General features: G+C 42.5%; 2 protein-coding genes and 1 non-coding gene across 3 annotated transcripts in view; 2 read left to right on the top strand and 1 right to left on the bottom strand.

Annotated features, from left to right (window-relative positions):
• Positions 1-5,921: 5,921 nt before the first annotated feature.
• pex2 (peroxisomal biogenesis factor 2) lies at positions 5,922-13,815 on the bottom strand. The gene is made up of 2 exons (XM_047612131.1): positions 13,720-13,815; positions 5,922-7,499 (listed from the first exon to the last, which is right to left on the bottom strand). Exons 1-2 carry the CDS (start codon positions 13,721-13,723, stop codon positions 6,514-6,516), a joined length of 990 nt encoding a protein of 329 aa, XP_047468087.1. The 5' UTR covers positions 13,724-13,815; the 3' UTR covers positions 5,922-6,513.
• A 70-nt stretch (positions 13,816-13,885) lies between these two features.
• The window catches only part of LOC125024372 (trichohyalin-like), a 99,108-nt gene continuing 93,884 nt past the window's right edge, over positions 13,886-19,109 (top strand). Inside the window, exons 1-2 of the mRNA XM_047612093.1 lie at positions 13,886-14,484; positions 17,561-17,698. Coding sequence (XP_047468049.1) covers positions 14,179-14,484; positions 17,561-17,698 — 444 coding nt within the window. The 5' untranslated portion in view covers positions 13,886-14,178. The remainder of the gene's footprint in view (positions 14,485-17,560; positions 17,699-19,109) is intronic.
• Positions 14,518-14,599, top strand: trnal-uag. Its single transcript has one exon. It is a non-coding gene; the product is annotated as a tRNA-Leu (tRNA).

Here is a 19,109-nt window from a genome sequence, read left to right as displayed (position 1 = left end):
CTGAGATGAGAAAGGTTTGAGTGTGTTTATTATTCTTTCTTGTGCTTGTGTGTCTCTGTGCATCTGTTGGACCGAGCAGGTTAATGCTGGTTGACACACGCGGTTCACTGATCTCCTGGAGGAGTCGAGACTCGCAGCAAAAACCCCTCGCAAGCGGGTATCCATGGCAACCACAAAAATTATATTTCTTCCTTCCCCGTCAAGCCGGAGATTCCAGGATGCTGAAATGCACAAATACATTGTCATTACCTGGCTGCCTCATACTTAACAGGGTTAGGCTTTTTTTTCTGCCTGCTGTTCTTATTGTTCAGTGTTGCCTACACATGTAATTTAAAAATTCCTCTTGTTACCTTTCCCAGAGAGAAACTCCATACTATCCTAACATGTTATCTCTCTTTGCCTGTGCGTGAGGTTCCTTTCCTGATATTCCTTTCATTCGTGGCCATTATTGGGTTTCTACATTTTTTTTTTTTCAAAATGCAGGAGTTTGTCAATGAACTGAAGTAATGTTAGTCTGATTGGCAGGACCTTATTATCAAATATTCATGACACTTTACATGTGCCTCAGCTTGCCTTTGGTTGCTGGTGTGTACTGAGGGCCTTGCAGTAACGTTGATTGACAGGTGATGGGGAATAAAGCTCTGTTCTAATTTACTGTCTTCCTCTGTGGTAACTGACAATGTTTGGTTGATTTCAAAAATGATCATAATCAAAAAATTGAGCCCAAACTATCTTATATCAAATATAGACAGTAAGCACTGTGTAGTTGGTACTGGGGTTTGTACAGACGACTAGTGGACTAGTCCTTTAGTTGATTTACTGGTGCGCCATGACGTTTATAGTAACGTGTCGGCTTGTCCCCAATCACGTGACAATGACAACAGCATGGACGCCTCGGAGAAGACAGGTGAGGAGCCCAGTGAGTAGTTGCAGCAAACTCCCCCACGTGTGTGGAAATACTTAACTAAAGATGAAGACTATTTCCGTAAGTAAGTACAAATAGAAATACAGCTGAAGTACTAGCCTACTACAATGCACACTCATGTGAGAAGTCATCCGCTAAAGCTAGCAGAGGAACGATCTTAATCCTCCACAGCGGCCAATTAACCAAACGTAACAGAGAGAGACTGCAGTGATGTTCGATACCACGGATTTCCTCTCCGATCCGATAACGATTACAATTTACGCTGGCGATACCGATCCGGTCCTTTGTGTAAATACACTCTAATGTGTCTGGTAAACCTAAAAAAAAAAAAAAAAAAGTAGCGTATTTCAAACCATAGCTTTGCAAAGAATATAAGACATCGGAGTAATTTATTTAGTTATTTTAAACTTGGAAGTAGCATGTATTTCAGGTAGTTGCGTCATTTACTATATAGCCAGCTAATACAAGAAATGTAACCAATCATACAAAAAAATGTGAAAATGCTGCTTCAAACACTAACAAAGGGAATGAGTAAAATAATCAAACCACTGACATAAATTGTTACGTAAGAACTACTATAAAATGAAAACTTGCATCTTAATTGTGACACTGTGCTCTCCTCTTCTGTGTTGTGGTTTAACCTGATGTGTTTTACAAGGTGTGTTGTCAGTAATTTGGTTACTTTCCACTTTGTTCCAACATAACCTCCAAGGACTGAAGTATTGAAAGTATCGATATTTTGATTTGAAAATCAATTTTAAAGCATAAAGACCTGGTATCAGAAGTATTGATATGTAAGTAGACCTTTAGCTACCGTACAGGAAGGAGGCTTTTTAAATCTCGGCTATATTATTTTATCTGACAACAGTACTATTAAATGCTATTGACGGTGACAATTTATGCAGCTTATCTGCAGCACACAGTATTGATAACCTTGTGTGATTATATTCAAATGTTTTGTGTTCTATTCGTTTACATTGTGACTGTGGTTGCAGAGCGTGTTATTTTGTTTATTTTATCCTTGATGTCAGTGAATGCACCATGCAAGAGATGGAAGTTATGGTAAAGCATATTAGAAGTGGCTTCAGTAATCTTGCAGAAAAGCCTCTGTAGCTTCCTTTGTATGAGACACTACTATGTGCGTCCAGGCCAAGAATCTAAATGTCATTGTTGCAAAGCATTACTTTCTACTGTGCTTTTATTAGTGACGTCATCAGATACTAGTCAACTCGACTTTCGCCACTCAATAGTTGACTTAAAAAAAAATCTGAAGTCTCCCAGCTGGTTTCAAAAGATCTAAAGAAAAAGAGATGGACAGATAGACATTTGTATCATACAACAATATTGCTGATATTCAACTTATAATAACAATTTTAGAGATGCTGAATATCACAGTATATTTCAAAACCACACCATACATTTAACATCCCTCAGTCAAATTCCTTTTAAAAAGAGCTAACGGCTACATTGTACGAAAAGGTGCGCTGGCACCGGAGCCGAGCACATGCCTTCTTTTTTCATCTCTTTAAGAGGAAATAGGAGTAAGCGCATTGTGTCCTGCACCACATTCCTGAACAAGCAGAGGTTCAATCACATTTGCAGAAGTTATCAAAACTTTCAAAGAGCTCAGCTGGCGCCTTAAGCCACAGGAAATTCACTGGGACATCTGGAGGGATGTGTGCAGATTATTGCTCATTTAGTCTGTTCTAGACATCAGTAGGGAGAGGACTGAGAGGGCTAAACGCACGTACAGGCGGGAAGATGCCGACGCACACACAAACAGGCAAAGCTTTGGCAGATGTTACCCCGGGCGCACACAACACACCTGAGTGTAATCCCCCCATGATGCCCTCTGGTCGTTTGTCCTATCCCCTAGTTCATCCAATCAGAACACAGGTCAGGTAAAGTTTGCTTCGATCCCTTTATTCCTGTATTAGCAAGATTATGTGAAATGTATAATATATTGCCAAATCAAACTGCACGGTGTGCGTTATGTTCTGTACAGACACATGCTGAATGAAATTAACCAGTCAGCTCAGTGAGAAAAAAAGGATGATGTGGATGAACAGTCCAAGACGTTTGAGAAGATGGTTTAGATGTGGGCAAATATAAATAAATAGATATTCAGTATATCAAGGTGTATAATACTCCTACCACCATCTCTGACTGTATGCATGCTGTAAGCAATATGTTTGTTTCTGATGTGGCGGAGGAGGATACAGCTTTTTAAAGTTATAGAGTAGCACAACCTTTATCGACATGCATCATGAGGTACAACACTCTTTTTGTGTTTTCTCTTGATCTTTGTATTTGCTCTTCCTGGCTGCACGTATTGAGGTGAACATATAGATCACGTATAAATCCCAAATTATCCTGCCTCTTATGTCCAAAAAAGAAAAGGCCAAATTCTATATATTCCCAAGCCGGCACCGCTCCATCTTTCTCTAGGTGTGAAATGCAACCAGACAAAACCTCAACACTGTGATAAAAGCTCAGGAAATTACTTCCTTATTTTAGGTGTGATTGATTGTTCCCCTGACCTGTTAGACTGAAGAGGTGGTTAAGAAGAAGAGGCAGACTAAGATAATTGGGCCCGGTGGTATCCAAAGCCCGGCAGGTGTTGAAAGAACTCTCATAATACAGGTACCTGCAGCGGCTGCAGCCCTGAACCTCAGCACACCTAGGATTTCACTACCTTGGAGGAATTTTGGCGTTTTATGTTTGGCATGTCTTTTATTGAATAGATGAAATATGAGATACTCGTAACTCCTATTGACGTATTGGACATACCACAAGAAAAAATATATATACAGGTGTCAAAACTCCTCTGAGGTGTCAACAAATAGATGGTGCATTTTTGTTTCATCTTTACTTGGAATGAAAATAATGTCATTTGCTCTTTGAAAGTGATGCCAGTTGTTGGAAATATCTCTCCAATTCAAGAGGGATGTAATTCCCTTTCCTGTTGAAAAGTAGGTAAAGCTTACACGGATCAGAGATGGAATTTAGTTGAAGAGAAAAAGCACAGGTGTTTTTACTCTTTAATTACATTAGAGATTCATAGGTCTCCCTGAGTCGTTCTAGCCATTTCAAATGAAGAGGTAAAAGCCAGGCATAAGCTTAAATGATAACATTCTTTCTCAGAGAAAAATATGCATGTACTATCCGTATTATTATGTGACTTTAATTGGTTCCAATTAAAGTATACCACCACAGACGGACCATTCAACAAGCATGCACACATACCAACCTACAATAGGTACAGTAAAGTACCCTGTATTACTCAGCCCAGAGAAGAGCTTTTTACTTTAAAAACTATTTAATCAGCAAAATCAACGCCTCACATCAAAGAAATGGAGATGAGGGACAGGCGGATAAAGAGGCTCATCAAAGAAGGAGATCTAGTTAGGGATTCAACGCCCTAATTCCCTTTCTCTTAAAACCATCGTCAGAGGGGGCACAGGGCCAATTTGCTCCCTAAATGGCTGCGTGTGAATGTGCAGATTGCTTTACATAGCCGCTGGGAATCTGGGCTTCTTCCTCTTTTTCTTCTCCACACGGAGCCTGTGAATTAGAAAAGATCCAAAGACAGATAGGCTTAACTGAGCCCCAGCTACCTTCTTTAAGTCCAGAGCCCCGTTCCAACTTCCAGCTAATTCAATCCACGGCCTAACTCAATTAATAGACTTTAATGCAATGTTTCTTCTTTATCTTTTCTCTTTCCTGGGGATTGGGGACTTCAATTAAGAGTTGCAGAGTAATATCAGCAAAAGGTTTGGATTGTAAGTCTGTCTGAATGTTAAGACAATGACATGTCCCAGTGGCATTAAGGTTGATCATATATGCATCCTTAATCTCAAACATCTCTTTAATCTCACTTTCTGGGACTTGCTTCGCATTAAAGTAATGTACTGCATAAAATATTGACAACCAGCCTTTTCTGTCTGTGGCTTTATATGCATTAGTGCACGATTCATTAGTCAAAATGTCCTTGATGTGAAAGAGAGGTATGTATGTATTTTACATAATGTCGAACCAATCATCATCTGGGTTTGTATCTCCCACCTCAAGGCATACGTTTTGTTACTTCAATACATCCATAGCTGCTTTAAACCATGCACTTTATTAATTTTAGCCTTGCATTACCACCAAGGACGTACACATGACAGACCTGCAGAAGTTCTAGGAGAAATAAAGATCACATTGGTCAGTAACATAAATAATTTAAGGTCAGCTCTCCTGGTGCACACACACAGAGTATTCTTCGGGGCATTCATGTACCTCACGAGGACAAATATTTCACGCTTTATCCTCTCTGACCGACAGGAACATTAACCTCATTTGAGTGCAAAAGTGTGTTTCTGTGCGAGTAGATCTGAGACCGGCTCCCCCACGATAGGCTTTCTATCACGCCTGCAGTTCCGATTGATCGTCTTGGCAATCAGCAATTAAGCAGTAGTGATCAGAGCGGGAGAACGGAGGAGGGGGAGTGGGAAGGAGAGGTAGGAGGTAGCCCCCCGACACCCCGCCCCATTCCTCTCTTGTCAGCCCAGGAAAGGCTTCACTCAGCTGGGGTGAGTTTGGCCCGGGGCTGGACTCACTGGTGGAGGTTAACTCCAGCATAAATAAGCATCTTTGGACTCATTACAGGGATTAGAGAGTAATTCGCCTGCGAGGAAGGAGACGACTGCCAGGGTTTTGGTACAGTTTACTACAGTCTTATAGGGGCGAGGGCCCAGGAGATTACAGAGGGAGGGAGATGGAAAGGCAGCAAAAGAGAGAAAGGCCAAGGGAAAAGAGAGGCTGGCTGTCAAGTGTGTGTGCGTGAGTCAATCCAAGCCCCCGGCTGCCCCCTTGATCTTGAGCATGTTGGGGTGCTGTGAAAATGGATAATGGGAGTAAGAACGACCGGGCCTGTCTAGAGAGAAGTGTGCTGATTGTTATAACTTTCCCTCATCTCTCTCTCCTCCACTTAACTAAATAAACACCCAAGAGGTAGCACTCTATCAATTTTAATGATGTTGAAATACAATTTAGGCACAAAATACACAACAAATGCTAATTTGGCCATGATGAGAGGCATCAGAAATTCCTCCCATTATTTATTCAGCTGACTTTCTGCATTTTTCATCAGAACAAATATTCCCATTTCAACAAACACACACATACATACACACAGACGGGCGCAAACACTAAGCCAATTTGGAGCATAAATCAACACGTTCGCTCATCAAATATATGCTCTGCGCGGTTCTCTGTAGTCTGTCCAGTGCGGCAAAGACAAATAGTTCTGTCCAAAGTCCAGCCAGAGAAACGGAAGGGGCAGACGACTGTCAATATATGCGCACATACATTAAACATAGGAGGTCAATGTGTGTTCAGAAAAGAGACAGACATCATAAAGACCGGTCACACCCTCAGACATGAGTGACTCGTTCTTAGTTACGTGTTCTCCATGCTTTAACATAAGTGCATCTTGTGATTAGTTCAAAAATATTTATTTCATCAAAACACTTTCACTTATCATTTACACAATGACATGGGTGTTCCCTTGTGTATTGCAGCTTCTACAAAGCAAGATGTGGTCATCACCTGGCAATCATCTCCATCTCCACCTCCATCTTGACCATCTGGGGCGGCCCAGCTTCCGCACCACATTTCGGACAAGTCAGGTAAGCGTCTACAATGCTGTGGCTTTTAATGCAGTAGTAGCAGAAAACATGCTGGCAGCCCACTGTATGTGGCATCGTTGGCCACTCTCCGCATAGTCCGCACTCCTTCCACACTTTTTGACCTTCTTTTGATCCCTGCCCATCATCGCGAACTCCTCCAAACACTACTGAAGAAATTGCTGCTTTTAGTTTCCTTGTATTGATCAGTGGCAACAGGAAGATTAGGAACTCGGCAAAGCCGTGCCACAGCAGTTCCCGATTCATGTACTGGTAGGTCACATCTCTGACAACGTTGGGCTTACTGAAAACAGCCCGGACTCCCGTGATCCTCTCAGCTACTACAGGATGCCGTCCATTCCTTAGAAAAACAAAAAAGTTGATGAGACTGGCGAACTTGGCGACACCAGAAACAAGGGTCAGAGCATTGCGGAGACTCGGCCGGAGAAAACCGCCACTGCTTTCGGGCACGGGTCCTCTTGCACCGAAGCCCAAGCCAGACAGCAGGTTGTGGGAACGCTCCTGGAGCCAGCGGGGGCCGACGGTGAGCAGAGCCAGACCCAACTTCTGCCTGGAGGTCAGAGGTCTGTAACCGGGAGACGAGGAGGATGCGTTGTGATAGCGCAGGCTCAGTAAAGACTGGCCGACGGTGGCGCTGTTAGAGTACAGCGTGAACCTCCACAAGAGGAGATGAAGCAGGGCTTTGAGTTCAGGCTCGAGAGGGGTGAGTACGCCCGGACGGAAGTTCAGGAAGCACTGGGAGAACTGAGTCCATAGCAGCTGCTCAAGGGCGGAGTCTAACTCGAGGGCATCGAGCTGGCTGATGCGCAGTACGGGGATCTGCGAGTCAAGATCCGGTTCCGTCCTCCCAGGTCTTCTTATCTGCCTGCTCTCGGTTTCCGAACCTGCCGGAAAAATAGAAGACAACAAGGTACACGTTAACCATGAGGGACAGAATCTTATTTTACTCCTGGACATCATGATATTATATGCAATGAGTATATTTTTGACAAAGCAAACTTTTTACTGAGTACATTAATGTCTCATGACTTGAGACTATTAAATATCTTAATAACACATAGGCTACAGCATTTCTGCTCTATTTAAGTGATGAATTAAATATATGCAGAGGGACACCTATTAAAAGGGCATCCTGGTTGCTGTGAGGAATGAGGCCCCGGAGGTGAAGCCCATCCTGTTAGGAAGGTTATTTTTTCTTTACACATAGGAACGGAAATCACTTTTCACATGTAAAACCCGTCCTTAATGCAACCTTTGAGCTGCGCCATGCAGAGGAGCAGGGAGTCTTAGACTGCTTTCTCCACTGTAACACACACACACACACACACACATGCACGCACAAGAGCAGAAGCCCAGGGGCTCTTGGTGCCTGCTCCCTCTGGAGATAGGGGTGTGTGTACAAATCACATCACCAGGGATTAGGCTAACGGCACAGTCTCTGGTACACCGTAAACATCTGCCAAATGTGGAACAATTTTCCTCCCCCCAGATTCGACTCCATGTGGGATCTCGCCATTGTGACGGCTGGGCTATTTTGTGCCGATTGCGGTTTCCAAACTGCTCGCAGTTCCCTCAGTTTTATCTGCCCTTTCCTCAAATGAAATGCTTAAGAAGTGGAAGACTAACTACCGCAGAGAGAGACAGAGCGAGAAGGCCACAGAGAGAGACAGAGAGAGAGAGAGGCCTTCTTTTGACAGTGGCTTTTGTGTCTCCCTGAACAGGATTTGTCACGAAGCTTTAAAAGAGATTTCAGCCGGTTAAATATGGCAGTTTTGACAGAAAGAGAGAGAGATGATGGTCACTTTAGACGTCTCTCGAGGAGGTGGAAGGAAAAAAAAAAAACCCATATTCTAACATGCAGCGGCAATGCCTGAGTCTATACCGCGGCGCACAGGACCATCTGCGTATTCAAGGTGTTTCAATAGAGCCTGGATGCACCGACCGACGAAGTTAGAATTAGCAAATGAATGAAAAAGGAGTGAATTCACGCCGAAGTAAGCAGGTATGACAAATTCATTGAGCTGCGTTTGAAATGCTGCCATGTTTAGTGATGGGAACCTCGCCTGCGACGAGAGTAGAGTTTGGATTAGGGGGGGAAAAAAAGAGAGGTACTTTGAATGTGTTTGCTAACCAATAAACAGACTCTATTTGTTTAGTTTAATCTGAAAGTTTCTTCTTGATGGGAGAAAATGTGGAGATTATACGCCTGTGTGTACGTATGTCAAGGATAGCCTTGATCTATGCAGAGCTCTAATGCAGCGCCAAGTTAATCTATCAGTCCGTAGTTACACACACACACACACACACACACACACACACGCACAGTCACACACACACTGCCAGGTGGTGGAAATCCCCGTCACAGCAGCAGCCCTCTCGGGAGAGTAAACCCGGCCGGGTCCAATAGTCTTTTCAAAGCCTTTTATCGAGCAGTTTACAAGTTATGAATGAATATGTTTTATTTGGGGAAACACGGTATTGACAACTACCTATCAATAGTAATGTGACTATTGTCAAGGGTCTGTCAATATTAATGTAATTATGATGTAGAGGGATCAGAGGGATGCTGGAGTCGGGGGCCAAGTAACATCTCCTGCCCACTGCTATATCAATAGCTGGGATTGCTATTGACAGCTTCCCTTCAGACTTGCAGCACTTGCCAAATATACAACAAGCGGACACTTCAGTCAATGCCAGGCTGCCTATAAAAATTAAGCATTTGAATTTACAGGGCTTTTACTGTGGACAGCTGGAAATCCATGTTCCTTATGTAATAGTCAAAAGTCACAGTCAATGCCAGTGTTTACAGAGTAATGACACGGTGTGTGTTAGAGACCAGACAGTGCATCATTTGCACGCACGCACACACACACACACACACACACACACACACACACACACACACACACACACACACACACACACACACGCACACGCACGCGCACGCGCGAACGCAGCCATACAAGCTGACGTATTCATATGCATATGACCAGCTGATATTGACTTGAAAATTCACTCGCGGGTCAGCCAAGCAACCTGCTGAGACTGCTGAGAGACAGAATGTCCTCTTTTTGGAGAGTTGGTGGCTGGCAACAAAGTAGGTTAGAGGAGTTCAATGAAAATCAACACAAAATCACCTGAAAAATTGGAAGTCGTGCTGTTCCATCAGAGCTGTATGGCGCTCTCTGTAAACGTATTCCTGTGAATGTTTAAGAGTATTTTGATTTAGGTCAGGGGAGTTTTTTTTCCTCTCCCATTGTTCCCTTAGACTCTTGTTCAGACAAAGATAGCACACTGACTCAAGGCTGACTGCCATAGCGTACAGGCAACAACAACAACAATATCCAATCTAACGGGGAACACACTGCAACATCGCTTCAAGGCAAAAGAGGCCACGACCAGTGTGAGGCAGGAGAGATGAGGCAACGAAAGTGCACAGAGCATCAGTCTAAAGCCTCGCAGCTGCACCAGGGCTGTCTCAAAACTAGACAACGGGCCCTAATGACAGCTACCCAACTGAAAGATGGATAGACAAAGAGACAGACAAAGGAGACGGACACGTCAGATGCCACGTCATGAATCCGCCAGCTGGGAGCTTTGAGCTGCCGTCCACTGATACAGTGTGGGGAGAGAGAAATTGAGGGGAAGATAGCTAAGGAGAGGGGGGAAAAAATGAGGGTGGGGAAAAACAGATAAGCTCAAACCTTTCCCTACGAGCTGACCTTGAGAGTGACGGTCACAATAGAGGAGGAAGAGGAAGGAGGAAGGAAGGAACACTCCTCAAGCATACAGGGCTCAGGCGTACTGAGGTGCGGGCATCCAGGGAATAGCGTATAGACAGTGGGAGGCTGCGCTTTCTTCTTGACCTTGGCTTTGGTGCCTAGGGAGGGGGCTGAGGGTGTTTAGGGCGAAGGACCAAAGACCGTGGGACGCGGAGAAGATGGAGTATTTCTTGGAGTAATGCATTTCTCTTTTTCCGGTGCGGACGTGCCGCGGAGCCGCTCACGAGGCCATCGCTCCACGCCAACGTGGCCAAAAGTCTCGATTTGGCTCCTCGTGCAGTGTGCCGCTCAAATTCCTGGGTACTTAGCTACGGTTGTTAGCATAATGCATTTGCTGAAATAATGCATAAATGTTCACTTGGCTTTCTATGATGCTTGTAGCGAGAAATAGGCTATGCGTTGGCAAAGCGCGCAGGATTACAACTTTACATTTTCTTCTGTCGCTCATGTAAATTAATTTGTGTAAAAGCTCTGGTGGATAAGACCTATTCCTCTGAGCACTCCCGTCTTGTTTTCCCCCCTCCTCCTCTTTCCCGCTCCCTCACTTTATTGCCCTTCTTTCGCCAGGAACGAGTGCGGGGCCTATTAGCCGAGGCCTGCTAATGTCCTCACTATGAAAACGGATGAGAATGTCAGATTTAGAACTTTAAGAGAGTGATGTCATACAGCAGACCACAGGCATTACGGGGACACTAAGATTACCCAGGCGGTAACCAGACTAATTGTTATGAGTCTGTTTCATGAAAAATGAATGTGCGCAGATGCACAGAGGGGTCTTCGGGCTGTGTGTGCGCGTGCATCACACACTAATGCTTTATCAAGGCTCTCCTCTTTCTCTAATCACCCACGACTTCTCCGAGCCACGGGGTGAGAGCCAAGTTAATGCCTGAACATGAAAAAAAAAAAACACACCACACACACACACACATCACTTAGAACAGCACATTTGACACACAAAGAATGTGCCCTGCCTAATCTGGTTTGCTCGCAAGGTGAATTATTTAAAAGAATTAATTGATTTCATGAGTAGGAAGGTGGAGTATGCTAAGGCTGTATGAGTAATAAGTACAAGGGTATGCAGAAAACAACTTAAAAAGTCATGAAACATTTAGAGGGCAGAGAGGCACAATGAACGCGGAAGAAAAAGCAGAACGGCTAATAAATGAGAGAAGTGAAGTTGTATCTTTCTTAGGAGTCAATGAGAGAGCAAGTCATGCAAATAAAATGTGTTATCATGAGGAATATTTGATCAGCCCATTTCTTAACCTCTCCTTATGCAGGAAAACCCGTAGAGATAATAAAAGAAAAAAAAACATCTTGTCTTTTTTTTATTCTAAATTGAAGGGGTAGCTACTTTTTTTTGTCTTCATCATAATCTGCTGGAATGTGAAGGCTACTGCAGGAAGAGACATTTTATAATAGGGACACTATGTTTAAGACTTACTCATTCGTCTCAAATTGAAGGTTTAATGATTGGATTTACTTCAGAAATAAGAAAATAGTCTGCCTTCACGTGCACTGTTCACATTTCAGCTAGTGAACTCCCCCTGAGCATAGACAAAAAAGACTACCTGAGAGACAACTCATGATGATTAATAGACTTAATCACAATTAATATAGCACACTGCATGTTTGGAAAATATCTCACATTGCTTATGTAAAAAAAAAAAAAAAAAAAAAAAAAATGCTCATTTTATTCTGCTGCTTCCTCTTAGTCTATGTAAGCACATCAAATATAGATTGTAGAGTAGTACTGAAGTGACACATTAGATTGTCAAAACATTATTAGTTATTTCTCTTGCGAAACGCTTAATTTAGTCATAATGACATCTAATATGGTGTACATTTGCGACTTTTCCTTTTTTCTTGTTGCTTAAATGAGAAAACTGCACTCACTTACCACTGATGGTCTTTTGCTGAATGTGAGCTTCATGAAGGTTATGGTATTTAGCATGTTTTTCTTTTCTTTTTTTTTTTTTTTTTAAAGTATTCGATTCAACTTTCATTTTGGAAGCAGTGGTTTGGACTACTCTCAAACTGTACTGTGTTGTATCAACACATGTTTCTATTATTTTGACAACCCTATTTTTAGCCAGTGGCTAAATAACAGAAATACATTTGTGTTAAATTTAATACTGTTTATCAGCACCACAAACTACACCCTTCAAAATGATCATACATTTACTTACCAACTTAACCAACGTTTAAACACAAACCAAACATTATGATAGTCACAAAGGGGATGTAGTTCAGGACTGTTATTTTAGAATGTAATTATATTCGCAAGTGTACCTAATGAATTGGCAACGTAGTGTAAATAGTCAGTCGTAGACCTCAGTGAAATAGGTCACACCGTACACACAATATGACACTTTTCTTTTTCAACTGTGGAACAAATTAATCTTGGGTGGAATTCTTTCCAAATATGTGTGCACATAATCCCACAGCCTTTATTACTTGCTTTCATCTGGAAACGGTTTAAAATGACCTCATGACCCCAGAGTGAGATCACAGCCTAATTGAACTTCAGCAACTCCCATAAAAACACACACTCATCAAACTAAGTGTTTATACTTCAATCTCATGCAATCAGCCGCTCCACACTCTCCTCTTAATGGCATTGTCCGCTTAATTTTTTTTTTTTTTTTTTTTTGGAGCTCGTGCCTATCAGTCTTTAACAACAACAAAACCCAAATCTGCTCCATTTTGATAATAGGGCAAGAGCATTATGTGATAATCACAGCAGGGATTAGGTTTTGGCAGAGAGTGTGAGAGCCGTACAGTCAAAGCCACTGGCAATGAGAGATATAACCAAGAGACTGATAAGAGTAGGGCAGTGATGATTGGGATGGGAGAAATGAAGTGAGTAGTCTCCTGAAAATCAATAAGATCAACTTTGCCTTGAATCTCAATGTGGAAGGTTTTGATCTCTAGCACTGATTATTTAGGGGAATAATGGAACTATGTGCGGAGCTGCAGAACATACACTTGAAGGAGCCCAGTCACAAGGTTACCATCCAAAGTTTGAGTTGGTGTATCTACCTGCACAATACTTGTAATGAATGCTAATTCACATTTTGTCGGTTGAAGCGCGAGGTATGCACTATACACACCGACAGACATAAACAATCGATTATATTGTAAAAGCAGACAATAAACGGCGATTTAGCAACAAAATCATACTGTCACAGTACGGTGACAGCATTAGTCCTTATAACGTTACCGTTTGAAACGAAGCAGACATGACGTACTTTAATTTCCTGTGGAAATACGTAGATATGGAGTAAATGTTTTCTAAACAAAGCAATCCATGCATATTTACCCATTTCTTTTGAGGGGAAAGGCGAACTCAATGTGACCAAATCCTCCTTGATACCATATGCCTGATAGAAAGAAAACAATCTGTATTTCCGGGTTGTGACCGTTTGTCCCGCCTCTTAGGGAAAAAATAACCAATGGTGTGCTGGAACGTCATGACTGAGAACCCCATGACCAAATTTAGCCAATAAAGTCACACAGCGCCAACGCAGCGGTAAACCTTAGGCGGAAGCGCCGGTCCGCCTGTAAATAACTAATTCACATAGTTCTCAGTTGTAGTAACAGCACATAGCGACCGAATTGGCAACAAAGCAGCGGTAGTTCACTCAAAGTAACACAGAAAATGTCTTGCATACATCTAGAATGGCAGAAAATTGACTTTTTTTTCAGGCGTCTCAGCAGTTGCTCAGTGATGTAAACTACAATGCGGTTCAAAGTTTAACCAGAGTGACAGTCCGTGATTATGAGTTTTAGCTTTGGCTTTTTCGAGCCTGCTAGGTCTTCATTTGAAAACTTTAATGTGGCTATGCTAACAGCGTGCACTCCAGAGTCAGAGGGAGACGCCAATGTGTCGGGACAGGGAGGTGATACTTTAAGCCCAGCGTTACCCGCTCCCTCGGGAGAAACCGGGCTGAAAGTTACCGGCCATGGTCCCGGAGAAGGTGCAAACGGCATTAAACAGCTAGTAGATGAGTTTAAAGGACTTTACGAGCAGAGGCTAAAATGCTTGGAGTTGGATACGTCCATGACATGGGAGGAACTGTCACAGGTGAGTTGACAAGTGACGGTAGTTAGTGTCGTCGGTAGCGTGGCCGAGCGGTCTAAGGCGCTGGATTTAGGCTCCAGTCTCTCTGGAGGCGTGGGTTCGAATCCCACCGCTGCCATTATGTTGGCACTCTGCGCATGTTGTCATTTGTTCTTACGAAAAAGTTCGTACAGGCAAGTGTAACTGTCTATTTACATATTGTATAAAAAGCGGAACTATAATAATTCTGTAACAACTAAATTGGAATAGATTGTTTGTATTTTACTGGGGACTCGGCAGTCCCCTGTTAAACCTTAAATGTTCTGGCCACTGGCTTGTATTCATGGTTTCAGTCAACAGTATTTTAAACAAAGCATTATTGCGCACACCCAAAGTCTCGGTTCAGGATGTGTAGTTTTTGTCTGACATCTATTGTCATTAGGCTATCATCCATCCATTACAAATCAAAGAGCATCCTGTCCACCTTGACTCGAGCATCAGAAGATGACCTCTGTCCTATCAGACAAATGACAGGAGGAAGCGCAGCGGTGCTTTCATAAAGCCGCAGCACTTGTAACAGGTGGCAAATTGCATTATGTTTCCATCTGAGCAGCAGAGATCAGGAACACAGATCCACACTCATATTTAAAAAAGAGAGGTTTCTAATCATCGGGATTGTCATGTGACATCATTTAGCTACAGAATGTAGCCTGTGCGAGCTGGACTGTGCATCAAAGCAAGGGTAACAAGGTTTCAGAGATGGGTTTCGGTCAGCCGGCCCCAGTCGAGGCCCTACTTAACAAGGTTATGTGTTTAGAACCCAGGAGCTCCCAAGTCCTAAAGGTTGATGTGGACAGTTAATCATAAAGCTTGTCCATTGAAAATACAATGCCCCATTCTTCCATTAACCCATTGCAGGTTCATGATATTTCCTAAAATGTTAAAAAAAGAAAGAAAAAAAAAAGAAACAAGAATTCATTTTCATATAAAGTATGTTTGTCTTATGCTTTAGGGCAGTTATCACAAATATCTTTTCCAACGCTGAAAAATACTGAAGTAAAAAAAAAAAATAATAATAATAATGTCAACCCTAGAATGTTACCTTAGATACTGTCACATTTGCCATCTTTGTAAAGTTACTTCCCTGAAGCTATACATCAGTGTTATGTTATGCGTCTGGGGACGGCATGAACTGCTTTTCGGCTGAAGGGGACAGAGGTTTTTGAACGCGAATGTACAGGTGCTTCACGATTTAATTCTAAAAATCTTGTGACACAGGAGCGGCAATCATTATTTTAGGCTGTTTCGCTAATTTTTAATCCCTTAAAGGAGAAAAAGCGCGTGCAGGCAGGTTAATTATTTATTTCAGTCTTTCCGACCTGAAATACAGAGCGCTGAAGACACTGCGCGGATTTAATGCGTCGTATCAGATGAGGAGCATACTGGGGTGACCTATTTTATTTTTTTTGTAAACAACAACATTTGAACTTTGAAAGGCATTCTTCAAGTCATTCTTCAAGCAGCAGCCGGGAATAAAATCTTTCTGAGCCTGACCTCACCCCCTGACCAACTTCCTACCCTCGCTCGCTCATGAAGTATTCCTTTCTAATAATGCGGCGCTGAGAACGTCTACTGTGAATCCTTGGCGGGCTGCTGTGTGAAAGCCAGTCGGATCTGACCTCCTCCTCTGGTGTGTTTAGTTTATTTAGAGGCTGTCGAAAATACAGTTTTGAATGTCAAAACTGATTCAGTATCTCGGTGAAGATGATGCCTAAATCACTTCACTAAAGACATTTAAAAAATAGTCTCCTGAACGGTATCAACAGTTCTGTGGGTGTCGGATGTGTTATTCTACTCTGAATTTTAAAACAATAGACTACCTCACTTCATCTCTATCTCACTTAAAAGCTCTTGCGTTGTTCATCCTAATGTTAAAACGGCGTCGGGTATTGTTCCGAGTGGAACCAGAGCCTATGGCCATCAGTAGGTGTAGGTTTTTACCACTAACACGATTTCTGCTAGTTGTCTTTAGATGTGTATTTGTTTCCGTTTGTCACAAAGTAAAAGCATCACAACGTGCCCTGCAAGACTATTGAGTCCCTACCCAATGTGCTTTGGCCTTAAATCGGATTCTCCGTCTTAATGCAAGTACCCTAAAGACACAAGGGTTACATTCAACTTAATAAAACATACATTTTAAGATTCTGTCATTCTGTTTGTCTGGCTCCTTTGTTTCCCCCGTGAGGCCTTCATTTGTGGCCATAGTGCTTGTTCTTTTTTTTTTTTCATTCCGCCAAAGTGACATCCGACAAATGCTGATTTGCCAACAGGGAGTACTACGCTTATAGGTCAGAGAAGATGTCGCGTTTGCGTCTCCGTCTCTTATGAGATGCGTATGTATTGTAGAGCAATTCATGTCTGCCTCTACATTTTGGTGTAAAAAGCTGCTGTAGGCTGTGGTTTATCTGCCTTCCCATAAAGGGAAATGCTGCTTAACCTCAGTCATCCCTGGTGACGTTGGGGGAAGAGATTGGGTAAGACCTGCTAACGTGTGAACATAGAAAAACAGACTCACACTTTGAGTTTCTCATCACAACCTGAACAATTCACTAGATCCCAAACTGATCCAGTATGTTGGATGGACTAGAACAAGCCCCTCCCCTTCCCTCAACCCACAGGACCCAAAGGCCCCCACTAACAACATCTGGTTGGCAGACTCCACAGGACACCCTCAGAAGGCCCATGTCTATTCTCTGATGAGTCCCAACTGTTTTGGAGGCACAAGAGAAACCTGCACAATATTAGGAAGGTGGTCATAATGTTATGCCTGATTGGTGCACTGTATTCTAAGTTGCCAATGTATCAAAACAAAAGGGAAAACTTCATAAAATGGGTTTTTTTGAAACATCTCGAAATTATCTAAACACTTCTTTAAATCTTAGGGTGAACAACACCATTTCTTTATTCAGCAGCAGATACATAATCTGATGCACTAGTTGGATATTTTCTGTTTTTCTTTCTTGGTTTGAGGAACTGCGTAAAATGAAACTTTAAAATGTCAGCTTTACAGTAACTGAAGCCGGTGCTGTTTTCCTTGCAGAAGAAACTGGATTTGCTGCAGTCTTATGCGAAGGACCTCGCAGACCAGAACCAGGCGCTGGTTCAGACCGTTGAGGATTTGCAAAGAGGAGCTGGACACAAAGTTTCCAATATGGCAGTGAAGCTGAACACCTTGGGCGTAAGTTTTTTATAAACATTTTAAGCTTGGCTCAAATAGTTTTTTTTTTTTTTATATTGCTGTTTTCTGAACAAATATAACTTGGTATTTCTTCCCATGATTAATATCCATGTTTTTAGGAGACCCATAGGAAATGTCCTCTGTATAACAAAACGCAGTCTTTATATAGACAGAATATTTTTACACATTTTATTGGGTATCCACCACAGCAAAAAAAAAAAAAAAAAGTTGTCTTGAAAAGTTCTACATGTCAATAGAATAAAAAGTCTTGTCAAGAATCTTATAAGAAAGAATTGGGTGAGAGAGAAGTTCATGGCTTTCTTTTTTCCCCCCTAACACTTTGTTTCCAGGATCTTGTGTTTGTGTACACTAATAGAGGCCAGCACTTCTCCAATCAGTGGTGATCATGATGAATATTGAATGGCGAACAGTTAACTCTGTGAAAATCCTTCATTGTTTAGACTGGAATAATATCACAACGTGGAATAATGGCAACATAGAAAAGCAATTAGGAAGAGCACGGAGCCGTGCAACTGTTTTCTGGCTTTGTGCATAATGGCGAGCGTTCTTTGTTAAAGATAGGCCGAACTCTTCTGAAGATGGAGTCAAGCGGAGAAGGTCTGCTGTAATTACCTTTTAAGGTTGCGGCCTTAACCATTTTCTGAAGGAAACCACAAATTATAATTCGCTCTTAGTGGACTGGAGGTGGAGAGCTGCGTGCAAAAACATTCTGCAGAAGTTTAGACGGCATAATGCAGTTATTTATTTTATTTTCTTCAAGACTGCATCATTACAAGGCAAGACATCATCACAACTTGATGTGGTGACCTTGTTCCATTTCAGCTATGGCCGGGCTTCTATCAATATTCGCTCTTTTTCTGAGTGGGTTTTGCACACAGAAAAGTAATTATGGTCTATTATACATCGAGGTACTTACTTGCTATTATGGAGAAGGTCAGAGGGCTAGCTTTGTGTGCTCTCTGCGCTGCTACCACAAATGTCACTCTAACACAATGCTTTACAATTCTCAGCATTCAAAGCTGTCCAACTTTAACGTTCATCAATTTGAAACTTGATTTTCCTCAATGACATATTGCTTTGGCAACAGAAATACCAGCTTCTCCGCGGTTTGTCTTCCGCAGCGCTTTCTCCGATACCTTTGTTGTGAACGGGCTGCACAATTTGTGTGCTCGTTGCACACTGCGGCACAATGCGCGCCTATGGAATCGTGACAACGGCCGCGATGTTCGTTAATTTTCAAACTTCGCCGTCTCTCTTCTTCTGATTTAATAGTACAGCGAAAGGGGAATAGGTGAAGGGCCGTTTGTAAAACTCCGCAAAGAGACGTTCACCTGGTCACCAAGAGTCCTTCTGCTCATCCACAGTTTGACTATTGTCCGCGACGACAACG

The sequence above is a fragment of the Mugil cephalus genome, chromosome 18 (genome assembly GCF_022458985.1).
Source record: "Mugil cephalus isolate CIBA_MC_2020 chromosome 18, CIBA_Mcephalus_1.1, whole genome shotgun sequence".
Taxonomy (NCBI): domain Eukaryota; kingdom Metazoa; phylum Chordata; class Actinopteri; order Mugiliformes; family Mugilidae; genus Mugil; species Mugil cephalus.
The sequence above is the reverse complement of the archived record's forward strand: the minus strand, read 5'-3'. Positions and strand labels throughout refer to the sequence as shown.